General features: G+C 42.8%; 1 protein-coding gene across 9 annotated transcripts in view; it reads right to left on the bottom strand.

The window, feature by feature from the left end:
* auts2a (activator of transcription and developmental regulator AUTS2 a) overlaps positions 1-12,479 on the bottom strand; it is a 1,173,696-nt gene that overhangs the window by 33,456 nt on the left and 1,127,761 nt on the right. For all 9 annotated transcript variants that reach the window (XM_069911140.1, XM_069911145.1, XM_069911143.1 and 6 more), the window contains 5 exons: positions 9,550-9,621; positions 4,397-4,426; positions 3,514-3,585; positions 1,409-1,550; positions 33-110 (listed from right to left, as the gene is read on the bottom strand). In XM_069911140.1, the coding sequence (XP_069767241.1) occupies positions 33-110; positions 1,409-1,550; positions 3,514-3,585; positions 4,397-4,426; positions 9,550-9,621 (394 nt within the window). The remainder of the gene's footprint in view (positions 1-32; positions 111-1,408; positions 1,551-3,513; positions 3,586-4,396; positions 4,427-9,549; positions 9,622-12,479) is intronic.

Genomic DNA, 12,479 nt, shown 5'->3' with positions numbered 1-12,479 from the left:
GTTTCCCCGCGGACAGACCACGCCATGATTACCTAAATGAGCCGCCGGGCTCAGGAAGCTGTTGTGATGAGGAGAAGGTCCAAAGGGGTTTCCAGTCGGATGCGTGGTGCCTACAAATAGATGGCACGGTTAGCATTCTTCAGAAATAGCAGGGAAACAGCCTTCATCCCGCACCACTCTGCACTGGGCCTCATAGAACCACTTTGTTGCCTCTTGAAGACATTAGGGAGATACGGAGACAGTGTATTGCATTAGTTATAGTTGCGTTACAGGGCGGCATGGTTGGCGTACTGGTTAGTGCAACTCCTTCACAGCGCCAGTGATCTAGACCGAGGTTCGAATCCCGCACCATCTGCAAGGAGCTTGTACGTTCTCCCCGTGTTTGCGTGGGGTTTTCCTCCGGGGGCTCTGGTTTCCTCCCACCATTTAAAATGTACCGGGTGGTGTAGGATAATGAAGTGTAAATTTGGCAGCATGGACATGTGAGCCAAAATGGCCTGTTACCATGCTGTATGTCTAAATTAAATTTTAAAATTTTTTAAATTTTAAATTAAAAATATATTTTAAAAAATAAAGTTACCTCAGACTATAATCTATATTATAAAGTACTCAGCTGGGAGTTTAATTGCAGTAATAATCAGAAATAGGAATGCAAATATTGGCTACAGCATTTCATAGCTGATCTGATTGTGTCTTCAACCCTGGTTCCCTGTTACCATCAACTCCACGATAATCCAATTAGAGATAACTAGATCGATACGTGGATCTGAGTAAAAATGGACGATTATACAGGAGGAGAATTCCAGGCAGTCGTTGTAGGTCGTGGGGTCAGCACAGCACTGTGGGCCGAAGAGCCTGTCTTCTGCTGTAATTTCGTGTACTTTCAAGCTGGCTGTCCAGGGAACCACGAGATGCGCAGTCACGTAAGGAGTGCGTGAATACTGGACGTGGTGACTTGGAAATGAAAACCCTAATGCAAGGGTGACACATCATGGGAAGTTACTCCAAAGTTATCCCTCAGTGCATTCTTTTTGGGAGTTTTCTATGTGCAATTTGGATACAGCTGTGATCTCACCTTAAAAATATTTGACTGTGATGTTATTTAACATGTTCTATAAACAGAAGGTTTTTCGATGTATGAATTGCTAAAAGTTAATATTTTGTTTAAATTTTGTTTTAGATCTAACAATGTATTTTAAAACATACACCAAATGTATAGCATCTTTACTTGAAAGAACTGTTCTCTGAACAGAGATGGGGATTCAAGGGAATGCCCGTGGTGCCATCTGCTGGTGACTGCATGAATAACAGGAGCTTTGGCGTTAAAGGGAGCTGTTCGTGGCTGACACAGACTGTGCAGTTTGTGACCCCTGTGATGACAATCACACAATTAACAGCTATTCCTTACCGGCAGTGGAGAAGAGGGTTGCAGGACGCGCTAGCTCATGGGGATGGTGGATAGCTCCAAACATGTTGGGACCCGGTGGTCTGCTCAGGAACTCCGGTTTCAGTCCAAAGTCGAGTTTGTGTGGATCTGACTGTATCTGTTGCTGTGAGAGGAAAGAACAAGAATGCTTGATACCTTTCGCCTTGTTCCATTTTCCTTTTAAAAACCTTGCCCCCCCCTACCCAACCCCACCCCCCCAACTCCATCCCCATCGGCACCACTCCAAAGAATGACAGGCAGTGTGACCAAATTTTCCCACAGAAATTTTGAAAGAACACAAACAAACAGCACACAATCTCATGTGTTCCGTCTAATCTGAATTCAAAATGACTTCAATCGTCCAATTTTTAAGCATTTTTATTCCAATTTGTGTTCATTTGATACATTTTTTTTAAACATTTAAACATTTTACATTTGGTGCTATCAGAAGAGGTTTTTACTCTTCCAGTGGACGGCTGAAGGAGGAATGGATGTGGGTGTGGAATCACAGACCGGACCAAGGTTAACAACTTCCTTCCCCTAATGCAAGAAAAATGTTTTTATGATTATACGTCACATGGTTCGCAATGCTGATGGAAGCTTGTACTTAACCTTTGTCCGGAGCAGCGCTGGCCGCTACTGATAACGCAAGCAGGGGTAACAGCACGCATGTGCGGGTGTGTTAAGCGTCAGAATACGGGTGATGAATCTCGGATGCAGGAGGAGGAGGGTGAGAGGGTCGGGATCACCCGTGTAGTCAGTGGGAAGGTTGGAGGAGTTTAGCCAGGTGGTGTTTGGGGAGATGAAGAATGCAATGTAAAAGGAAGTCGACTTCATGGTGTGTTGAAAGAAACGGTGAGCGCATTCTTTATTTGCTTGTAAGCAAATAAAGTGGTAGATCAGTGCTGTTACAAGCTTTATACGCCAGAGTTCAAATGGTGTGTGAACTCTTGTCTCAGAGATAATCAGCTTGGGCCACTCTCAAGGCACCTTCAATACCTGACGAAGAAGAATGACCGCTATGATCCCATACTGCGAGGAAGTGATACTGCATAGCATTAACCTACAGGCAGGCGACGTTTCGGGTCTGAGCCCTTCTTTTGCTTTCAAAGACCTGTTGAGTTTCTCCAGTGCTCTTGTGTACAGGGTTAGACCAAGGTCAAACTGCACCCACTTTAGACATTTCTTACGCACTCCCAAGCACAGTAAGTATAACATAAACCCCATTTACACAAACCATCAATGCACCAGAACCTTGGTACAGGTCGTCTTACTCCAACGTATGCATAATTTTCCATGTTAATGATCCGAGAATCTCAGTTTAGTTTCAAGGTGAGTTTCCTCTCTCAATTAATGGCCACAACGGCATGGACACACAGTTCCCCTTGAGAACTAGAAGCAAAATGTCCCATCCTTTGGCCTCAACTGGGGTTCCTGAGAAGTTCAGCAGAAGGAATTGGAAATGATCAAACGTTTGATCGACTGGGGCAGGGAGAAGGAACAAAGTATCTCATGATATATTTGGAGCCTTCCCATAATGGTCCATAAATTATTGCCTTCCAGTGAATTTCAGCCAAGTCCCAACACACCATTGGGAAACAGCTTGGAAACAAATGTAAAGCCCCTTTCACACTTGCCAGTGATCCCAGGAATTGAACGCCATTTGGCCTTTAAAGTGGCAAGTGTGAAAGCAAAATCTGCTCAACGCTGGCGTCAGAGGACTTCCTCTCACACTGGGGATTGCCGGCCTTGGTCCATAGTACAAACCCCATCTAGAGACACCACCGTTGAAATCAGGCAAGTATGAAGTGGGCAGCAACATAGCAAGCACTTCCTATTAAAGGTAGATCAGACCAAACGCCAAGGACAGACCCTTGCATGTGTGAAAGCGTTCCGTGTCCTGGTTAGGAGTGGTCTAGCGTGAAAGACCAAACCCCCATTCCTAGTCCGGGATGCTGAATGGCTGATTTACTGGGATGCAAGTGTGAAAGGGGCTCCAGTCAGTTCAGCTCCTGTAACTCCCTCACCAACAGCATGAAGGGTGAGTACAAGGCACTTACAACATGTGGGCCTGGAGAAACACTAACCTTGACCTTCTGCTGGTGATGGTATATCTGCCATGCTATGTGAACATGCATGGCACACCACTTCCCAGGCTTCTGTGGAAGAAAGCAAAGGAAAAATAACATTTTCATCTTTAAAGTTCACATCAACCTCAGGTATCAACAATGGATATTTTGGTTCAGAATTCCAATAGAGAGGTCCACTTTGTTTCTCCTCCATAAACCCATTCTAATAGCTGCTTACATTGGTTGCCCAATGCAGTCTTCCCTCTGTACATCAAACCTCCAGATTTAAAAAAAAATAACTGCATCTGTAAGCCCTTGGATCTTTTAAAAAGGAAGAGCTTATCGAGCTACATCAAACCACCGATGTCCTAAGCGGCCCACTTCCAGTCACGTTCCTACTCCACACACCTCCCGCATTTCACTCAAAAATTCTTACCCTGGATTCAAATCCTACAACCACACGTCCACCACTTTCCAAACGCAGTCAATAGCACCCACTTGTGTTGCGAAAACGCTTGAGAAATCTCATGAACGTTTTCTTTTTGAGAAAACTGGAAAATCATAATGAAGTGCATAACGGATCTCCTGCGAGTGCTTGTGAGCATGGCCTTTCCCAACTGACCCAATTTTCCTTTTCAGGGTATGATTCAAGCTGATGTGCACTTCTCGCGGAAATCGTGCGAGGCTCAGCAGGGGAAGCGGCCGGTTCAATTTCAACTCTGTCACAAAGTGACCTGAAAATGGTCATTGTCATATTTCCCTCTGTTTTCAATCATAGCGCGCTGAATTAACAGGGGCTTGGTGATCTAATTTACAGCAATAATTTCTCAATCATTCACTTATCTTTCATTCCCAGAGGGAACAAACAGATGGATTATAATTCCAGAGGAAAAATTCTTACCCTCAGCATTGGTCTGAATGGATCTGTCAACTGCAAATAAAGAGCGACAGCTCAGTTACACGCTTGTCAGTCAAAGCACAACAGTAATTGCAATTCTTATTACCTCATTAGTGAGTAATTTAAAATGTTAACATTTTACTTTTAGATGAAACATTTATTAGAAAATATGATCAAGTTTTATATAATCGTCTGACCTCCTGCTGTTTGCTAATAATTCAAGTTTATCACCATTGGATTAGATCCTCTTTGAATGCCAAAAACAATTCTAAAATGTGATCCTTGTCTGCCAGAATCTGACTGAACAGAAAGACTGAACTCTTCACTTGTTTTCATTTTATTCCCTTACGTCTTGAAGTATTTTGGCAAAGGCGCCACATTGGGAATAGCTCCAGTTCAAGGTAAAAGTCACATTCATTAAACCAGATGAGTTTGAGTGAGCAGTAAGTGTTCGCACAAACACTCGAAGCCCTTCCTTTCCAGGGTCACTCACCGGTGCCAGTTTGCTTGATTACAAGTACAGTACAACATCCGATTATCCGGAAAAATGTTTTAAATTTCTGATAGATGAAGATATCCAAAACGAAACAGAAATCCTAATTTATCAAATTTTTTTTCCCATTGACCGGGGATGTCGGGCTGCGGGGCCTCAGTGGGGAGGTATTGGTGATCGGCGGTGGCCAGCAATTTTTTTTTTTGGTGAGAATTAAACACTATTTTAAAGCTTTAAAAGTCTTCCCTTGTTGTTTGTTGTTGTATAAACACTGTTGCTACTGGACTGTTTTTTTTAAAATGACCAGTTCTCCAAAAAAAATCACTTATCCGAAATAGGCCCGGTCCCGACCATTTTGGATAATTGGAGTTGTACTGTACTGTAGTGGACATATATTCAAATGCTCACAGCTTACCGTGCAGGGTGGCTAACTTAATGACTCTGTTACATTGTGCCTTTTTGGATCCAATAATTCGCTCCCAGACTCATCTTTCTCACCCTTCAATTTTATTTTTAAACGATTATTTTCCTGATATTTCCTTTCCCCAATCTGAACACAGGTTCCCTTCATAAACATCTGAGGTGTTTTTTTTTTACAAATCAACATTATTCCTTTACAGAACTGACAAGAGGGCAGGTGTTTAAACACCCTAAATGCACAGAGAGGTAAAAAAAGGTTAAAAAGTCCTCCTTTCTCTCAATCAACTCCCATTTTAATTGTTTTTAATCAACTTGCATGCCTTAAATCTTACTCCAAGATAGTGGGCCAAGTTTCTGAAGGGCAATGCTTTCCCCAACCTGATCTCTGACTTTTCTGGATGCCCCATGACCTTTCACCTTCCTATGACCTTTCCCTGTTGCACCCCACCAGTAAAGACTTTCCGACATGAGCTCTTAAACTCGTCAACTGGTTAAGAGAGAAAATAATTCTGAATGAGGGGTTCCAGGTACCTGTTCTGGTGAGCTGACGTGCAAGTAATCCTTTTAACACCTCCAAATCCCTCTCAATTTTATTTTACACAGCCACTGCCATCAGGAAATTATTCCCAATTTCCCGGAACACAGACTGTGTGAAAAGATCGGAACGAGAATAAGGAGTCATTCCCGTTCCGATATTTTACCTCCTCATCCCTTGGTAAATTTTCCAGAATGCCTGCAGTCTAAAGTTAACTGCAGGCATTCCATGAACAACGGGCTAATAATTACCGCACTTCGGGTATGCTGTCTGAACCCAGGTAAGGAAACGGAGATTTAGAGTTTTGGTTGTTCGTGTGTGAACGACCAATGCCGAGATCTCCGACATTCTTCTGACTGGTAAAATCACGCAAATTCCATCTTAAATAGAGCATAAATGTCAGGTCAGTGTTTCTGCAGAGATGGGGATATGCTAATGTTTGTTTTACTGCATCTCTATTCAAAATAATGCAATAAAACAATCTTCCTTCATTCTATTCCAATCTATATCATAATACATCTTTATTAATGACCAATGAAGGAGAACTGAATAACAAGGATATTCAGTAAAAATTACTCTTTATCACCCTTTTATGGATCATGTGTTAGATACATACTTAGCAAATTGATGCACTGTGTGATTCATTAAGCTGTTTTATTTATGACACACAGTTTGATACCATGCATAGAAATCTTCATTCTGCACCTCAGCCTTTAATGCAACAGACATAACCAGCCCTCTTTTCATTTCTGGACCCTGTAAATTGAACTGCTCACTGTTACCTAACCTGATTCCTGTCACCTGTGCTGAGTCTACATTCATACACACAACAAATTACATATGTTTACACACACGACTTCTCTCTCCCCAGAATTTGAAGCTACATCTAAGTGTGCAGAATTTCCTCTTGCTTTTTTTTTTACAGCCAATTTTTCAGGAACGCAGTCCGTGTTAAAAAAAAAATCGAAACAGAAAAGAGGGACTCATTTCCATTCCCATTCTGAAACTTTACCTCCTAGAACCCTAGTAAATTTTTTGGAATGCCTGCAGTCTAAAGTTAACTGCAGGCATTTGGAAACAACGGGCTAATGAATAGTTGTATTTGCAAGTCCCGCCTCTTTAATTACCACACTTACTGTCTAAACTCGTAAGGAAATGGAGATTTAGAGTTTTGGTCATTCATGTGTGAATGTCAGAATGTCAGCTAGGAAGACATTTTTGAACGGGACAAAATGTAAATTCTACGTAAAAAACAAATCTGCCTTGTATCTTTCAGTTAGTCAGCTTCAACTGAAGTTTCTTCCAAAACCTTAAACCACTTTCATTAGCTGTCTATTAAGACAGAGTTTGAAAACAACAACAATTTACATTGATGTAGGGCCTCTCATAAAGTTAAAATGTCCCAAGGTTCTCCAGAAAAGAGTTATCACATTATCCCCTTTTCCACTGGCACCCTATCCTAGAATTAACTGGGAATGTACTGGGACAGGGTCTGGTGGAAAAGGAACACTGTCCGAACACTGGGGTCAATTAATGTCATTTCACGCCAGAGATTAACCACCTCCACCCCTACTCATATCCCTGGCATTTTCTGACATCAGCCTGCTGACAAAACCAGTGGAAAAAGGACAGCAGAAAGTCACCCATTTCCAGTTGAAGGTAAAACACTCCAATCCCCAGGGATGAGAGGGTTCAGTGGAAAAGCAATTCATGTGCAAGTTAAAGGTGGCCCAGTGGAAATGGCACAAAGGGCTTCCTATCCCGGGACACTGCACGGCCAATTAACTGGGAATGCCAATGGAAAAGGGGCTAATGAATATGACTGCGAATGTTCAGCAAATTCCAGAGTCCTGGACCTAGATTACATGAGGCATGCCTGTCAGTGGTGAGTGATCACAATTGTGGATGTTCAAGACATTGGGTCTGGAGGACAGTGGAGATCTAAGAAGGTGGTAGGAGAGGAGAAAGGCCTGTGAGACAATGGGAACAATACCAGTTTAACTTTTCATGTGGTCATTTAGAGTATAGAAAGTCAAGTCCCTTTATGTCTCTAAACTGGGAATAGAATTTTTAAAACTCAGTAGATTGATGCTGATTTCACAGCTGCTTGGGTGCACCAATTGAAATTTATTCAAATTACTTTGGCATCTCATTTAATTCACAGAACATGAAACATAACTAACGCAGAAATCTTTTGTCCTCAAACAGAGTCAAGCATTGCCTTGTTAAGTATTACATGTCTTGGATATTTACGGACGCCCTGCCCTGCATGAAGAGCATTACTCAAGTCTCAGATGACCAGGTTCTCCTCTAATTGAGTGACACTGTCAAATCCCATGTTGTGTGTCCTTTAATGAGCGCTAATGAATGTAGAATATTAAACACCACAGTCAATTTGGAAAATAACCCATACCTTATTTAGGCGACTATTTGTCTACAGGATCAGAAAACTCCTGCATTTGCTTTATGAGCCACCTCCCAAACTGACCCAGATATGCTGTTTACACAGCCACTGCATTCCCAGAAATTACTGTCATTCTCTCAGAATGTGAGGGTGCCATTCCTGTTCCAATATTTTACCTCCTAGAACCCTAGTAAATTTCCTGGGACTCCTGCAGTCTAAAATTAACTGCTGGTATTCCATGTACAACAGGCTAATAAATAGCACATATCAATAGCAAGTCCTGCCTCCTCAGTCACCGCACTTCCGGTATACAGTCTAAACCCGTGTAAGGAAATGGAGACTTTGAGTTGTGTGAATGACCAATGCCGAGGTGTCGGACATTCTTCAGACCGGCAAAATCATGCAAATCCTAACTAAAAGAACATAATCGTCACTTCAACCTTGTCCTCAGGAAGCCTCCAAAGAAACAAAGGCTTGAGCGAAGGCACAATACTAATCACGCCAGTGCCCAAGTCTTTACGTTGAAAGAGAGGGCAGGGGCTTGAGTCAAGTATGATGTGCAGCTGGCCATACTGATACAAGGGTGCCCCTGTCACACACAGAGAGCGATGCTGGCTTTGCCATTTCCATACAAGTAGAGCACTGAATGATGCCATTCAGCCCGATGTGCTCACGTGATCTCCACTTCTTCCAAAGGAGCCACTCAAACTTACTTTCATGCTTTTTTGCTCAAACCTATTTACTGTCCTGCCTTTCAGATACAAATGGAATCATGCATTCTCACAGTGGGCTACTCTGTCTAATGCACTTCCTTTGACATCTGATCAGTGGTCCCACATCCTTGCCCTTTTCCCATGGCTCAACACATTCTCTCCCACTTATCTTGTTCCCTCTTGAAAATAATTCCCATCCTTTTTCAAGCTGAACATTTCATAATATAATAAACGTTCTTGTTTGTTGTTAATTCTGATTGTTTAATTTTATTCAAACATGGGTCATTTTGCCTGGAGTCTTAAAACATTTCTGCAGCTCTGAAATCAGTCCCCACCTATCTCCATGACACAAGTGTTAGAATTGACAGGTCACTTCACCAGGGAGGAAAATGAATGGATACCATTAATATTTATAGAAAATACTTGCAATCCCACCACAGACATTGCACTGGCTGACCCAAACATTTGAAACCTATCCTAGCAGCTTGACAAATATGGTGGATATTCAAAGAAACAGGTTATCCAAGGTTACTGCACAAATTGAAATGGATTATGAAGAGATAGCTTTAATGGCAATCAAGCAACAAATACCCTGGGATCTTTCTGCAGGAGGGTATGGGGAACGGCTCCAGGTCTTCCCGCCACATCAATGGGGTTGGAGGTCTGTGGAGGAAGACAGAACAGCCTATTAAAGTAGAAGATCACAAAACCGTTTCTGGCAGGTGAAATGTTTACGTTAGACCAGAAACTGTCGAAACAAAGGGCCACGCTCTGAGGTGGAAACTGCACCATATTCCTACACGCTCCTGGTGCTTTCTGTACACTGGAAAGGACAGGGTTCTCTGATTTTGGTTATGACGCCAACGTTCCACTGATCTCTTTGCTTCAGAAAACTTGCAGAATTGTGGCCAGGGGAATGAATGTTCACAAGAGTCACAATTCCCATTTCAGACACCAAAGACACGGTTGTAGAACAGTCCAGCAGAGAAACAGGCCTGTCAGCCCACCATGTTTCTGCTGACAATACGCACTGTCTTACAATATGTGTGTGTGTACACGTGTGTGTGTGTACATGTGTGTGTGTGTACACGTGTGTGTGTACATGTGTGTGTACACGTGTGTGTGTGTACACGTGTGTGTGTGTACACGTGTGTGTGTGTGTGTAAGGGGGCTGTGTGTGTATGGGGGGGCTCTGTGTGTGTGTGTAAGGGGGGCTGTGTGTATGTATGGGGGGGCTCTGTGTGTGTGTGTAAGTGGAGCTGTGTGTATGTATGGGGGGCTCTGTGTGTGTGTGTAAAGGGAGCTGTGTGTATGTATGGGGGGCTGTGCGTATGGGGAGCTGTGTGTATGTATGGGGGGCTGTGTGTATGGGGAGCTGTGTGTATGTATGGGGGGCTGTGTGTATGGGGAGCTGTGTGTATGTATGGGGGGCTGTGTGTATGGGGAGCTGTGTGTATGTATGGGGGGCTGTGTGTATGGGGAGCTGTGTGTATGGGGAGCTGTGTGTATGTATGGGGGGCTGTGTGTATGGGGAGCTGTGTGTATGTATGGGGGGCTGTGTGTATGGGGAGCTGTGTGTATGTATGGGGGGCTGTGTGTATGGGGGGGCAGTGTGTGTGTGTGTCCCACTTTGCAGGAAAGGCTCCTCCAACAGACTGAACTCCAAAAACATTTCCCTGTCCCTATCCTGTACTTTTCCTGTCAGAGCTTGTCCAAACAATGTCAAACTACATGGAAACAACCACCATTCCCTCTGAATTGGATAAATGCCTGAATTTGAGCAGTTCTGCAACTGCCACGTTGATCTTATTTTCTTGAAATCTTGGGAAAATTATGAGCCAACCCTTTCTTTGGCTTTATATCTGTTTTGCACTGTTGAGATGAGCCTAAAAGAGTTTGCAGCTCACAGCCAAAATGAGCTACCTTTGGAACTGCCCAAATATTGGATTTTCAAAGATACATACCATTATTTGAAATACAGTAGGTTAACCTACCGACAAACTGTCCCTTCATTCAGTTCAAAAGATCATAAGATAAAGGAACAGAAGTAGGCCATTTAACCCATTGAGTCTGCAACTGAACTAAGTCATTCTCAGATCTAGTTCCAAATTCTGGTCTTTTCCCTATTACCCTTGATACCCTGACTAATTAGATACCTATCAATCTCTTCCTTAAACTCCCCCAATGATCGGGCCTCCACAGCTGTATGTGACAACGAATTCCACAAATCCACGACCCTCTGGTTAAAGAAATTTCTCCTCGCCTCTGTTATAAATGGGTACCTTCTAATTCTAAGACTGTGCCTCCTTGACTTGGATTCACCCACCAAGGGAAACATCTTATTCACATCTCCTCTGTCCAATCCTTTCAGCGTTCAAAATGTCTTTTTGAGATCCTCTCTCATTCTGTTATACTCCAATGAATACAATCCAAGAGCCGATAGACTTTCCTCACATGTTAGCCCTTGCATTCCAGGAATCATTCTCTGTACTCTCTCCAACATCATTATATCCCTTCAAAGATAAGGGGCCCAAAACTGCACACGGTTACTCCAAATGAAGTCTCACCAGTGCCCCATAGAGCCTCATCAACACCTCCTTATTCTTCTGCACAATTCCCCTTGAAAGGAATGCCAAAAAAGCATTCACTTTCTTTACTGGCAATCCAACCTGGTGGCTAACCTTTAGGTTATCCTGCACGAGGACCCCCAAGTCCCTTTGCATTTCCGAACTTTGAATTTTATTCCTATCCAAATAATAATCTGCCTGTTTATTTCCTCTTCCAAAATGTACAACCGTACATTTCTCAACATTGTATCTCATCTGCCATTACTTTGCCCACCCTACCAAGCTGTCCAAGTCTATCTGCAACCTTCTGATTTCTTCAACACTTCCTACTACACCACCTATCTTAGTGTCATCTATAAACTTAGCTACAAAACCATTTAGTTCATATCCTAGATCATCAATAAATATTGTAAAAAGTGGCCCCATCACTGTCCCCTGCGGAACACCACAACCAACCAGAACAGGATCGCTTTATTCCCACCCTTTGATTCATGCCTATCAGCCACCCAATCTTCACGCTCCACCCAATCTAATAACTTTCCTGCAATTCCATGAGCTCTCGTCTTATTAAGCAGCCTCTTATGCGGCACCTTATCGAAGGCCTTTTGAAAATCCAAATACACAACATCCACAGCCTCTCCCTTGTCCATCCTACCCGAGATCTCCTCAAAAGAATTCCGAAATGTTGGTCAGGCAGGATCTTCCCTTCATGAAATCATGGTGCCTTGGACCTATCATATCATGCACCTCGAGGTATTTCATAACCTCGTCCTTGAGGACTGACTCCAATAACTTTCCATCTACTGACATTGGACTAAACAACAATGTCCATCAGTGACTTATAAAGAAATCACAAGAGAACATACTTCAGGAGTTCAATATTTAAGCTCATACAGTTGTTTCCCAAACTGCTAAATGTACTATAAACACAATCTGTTTCTACCACTACAGTTG

Source organism: Narcine bancroftii, chromosome 14, assembly GCF_036971445.1.
Source record: "Narcine bancroftii isolate sNarBan1 chromosome 14, sNarBan1.hap1, whole genome shotgun sequence".
Classification (NCBI taxonomy): domain Eukaryota; kingdom Metazoa; phylum Chordata; class Chondrichthyes; order Torpediniformes; family Narcinidae; genus Narcine; species Narcine bancroftii.
Note: the sequence above shows the minus strand (reverse complement) of the source record. Positions and strands in the feature narration are given on the sequence as shown.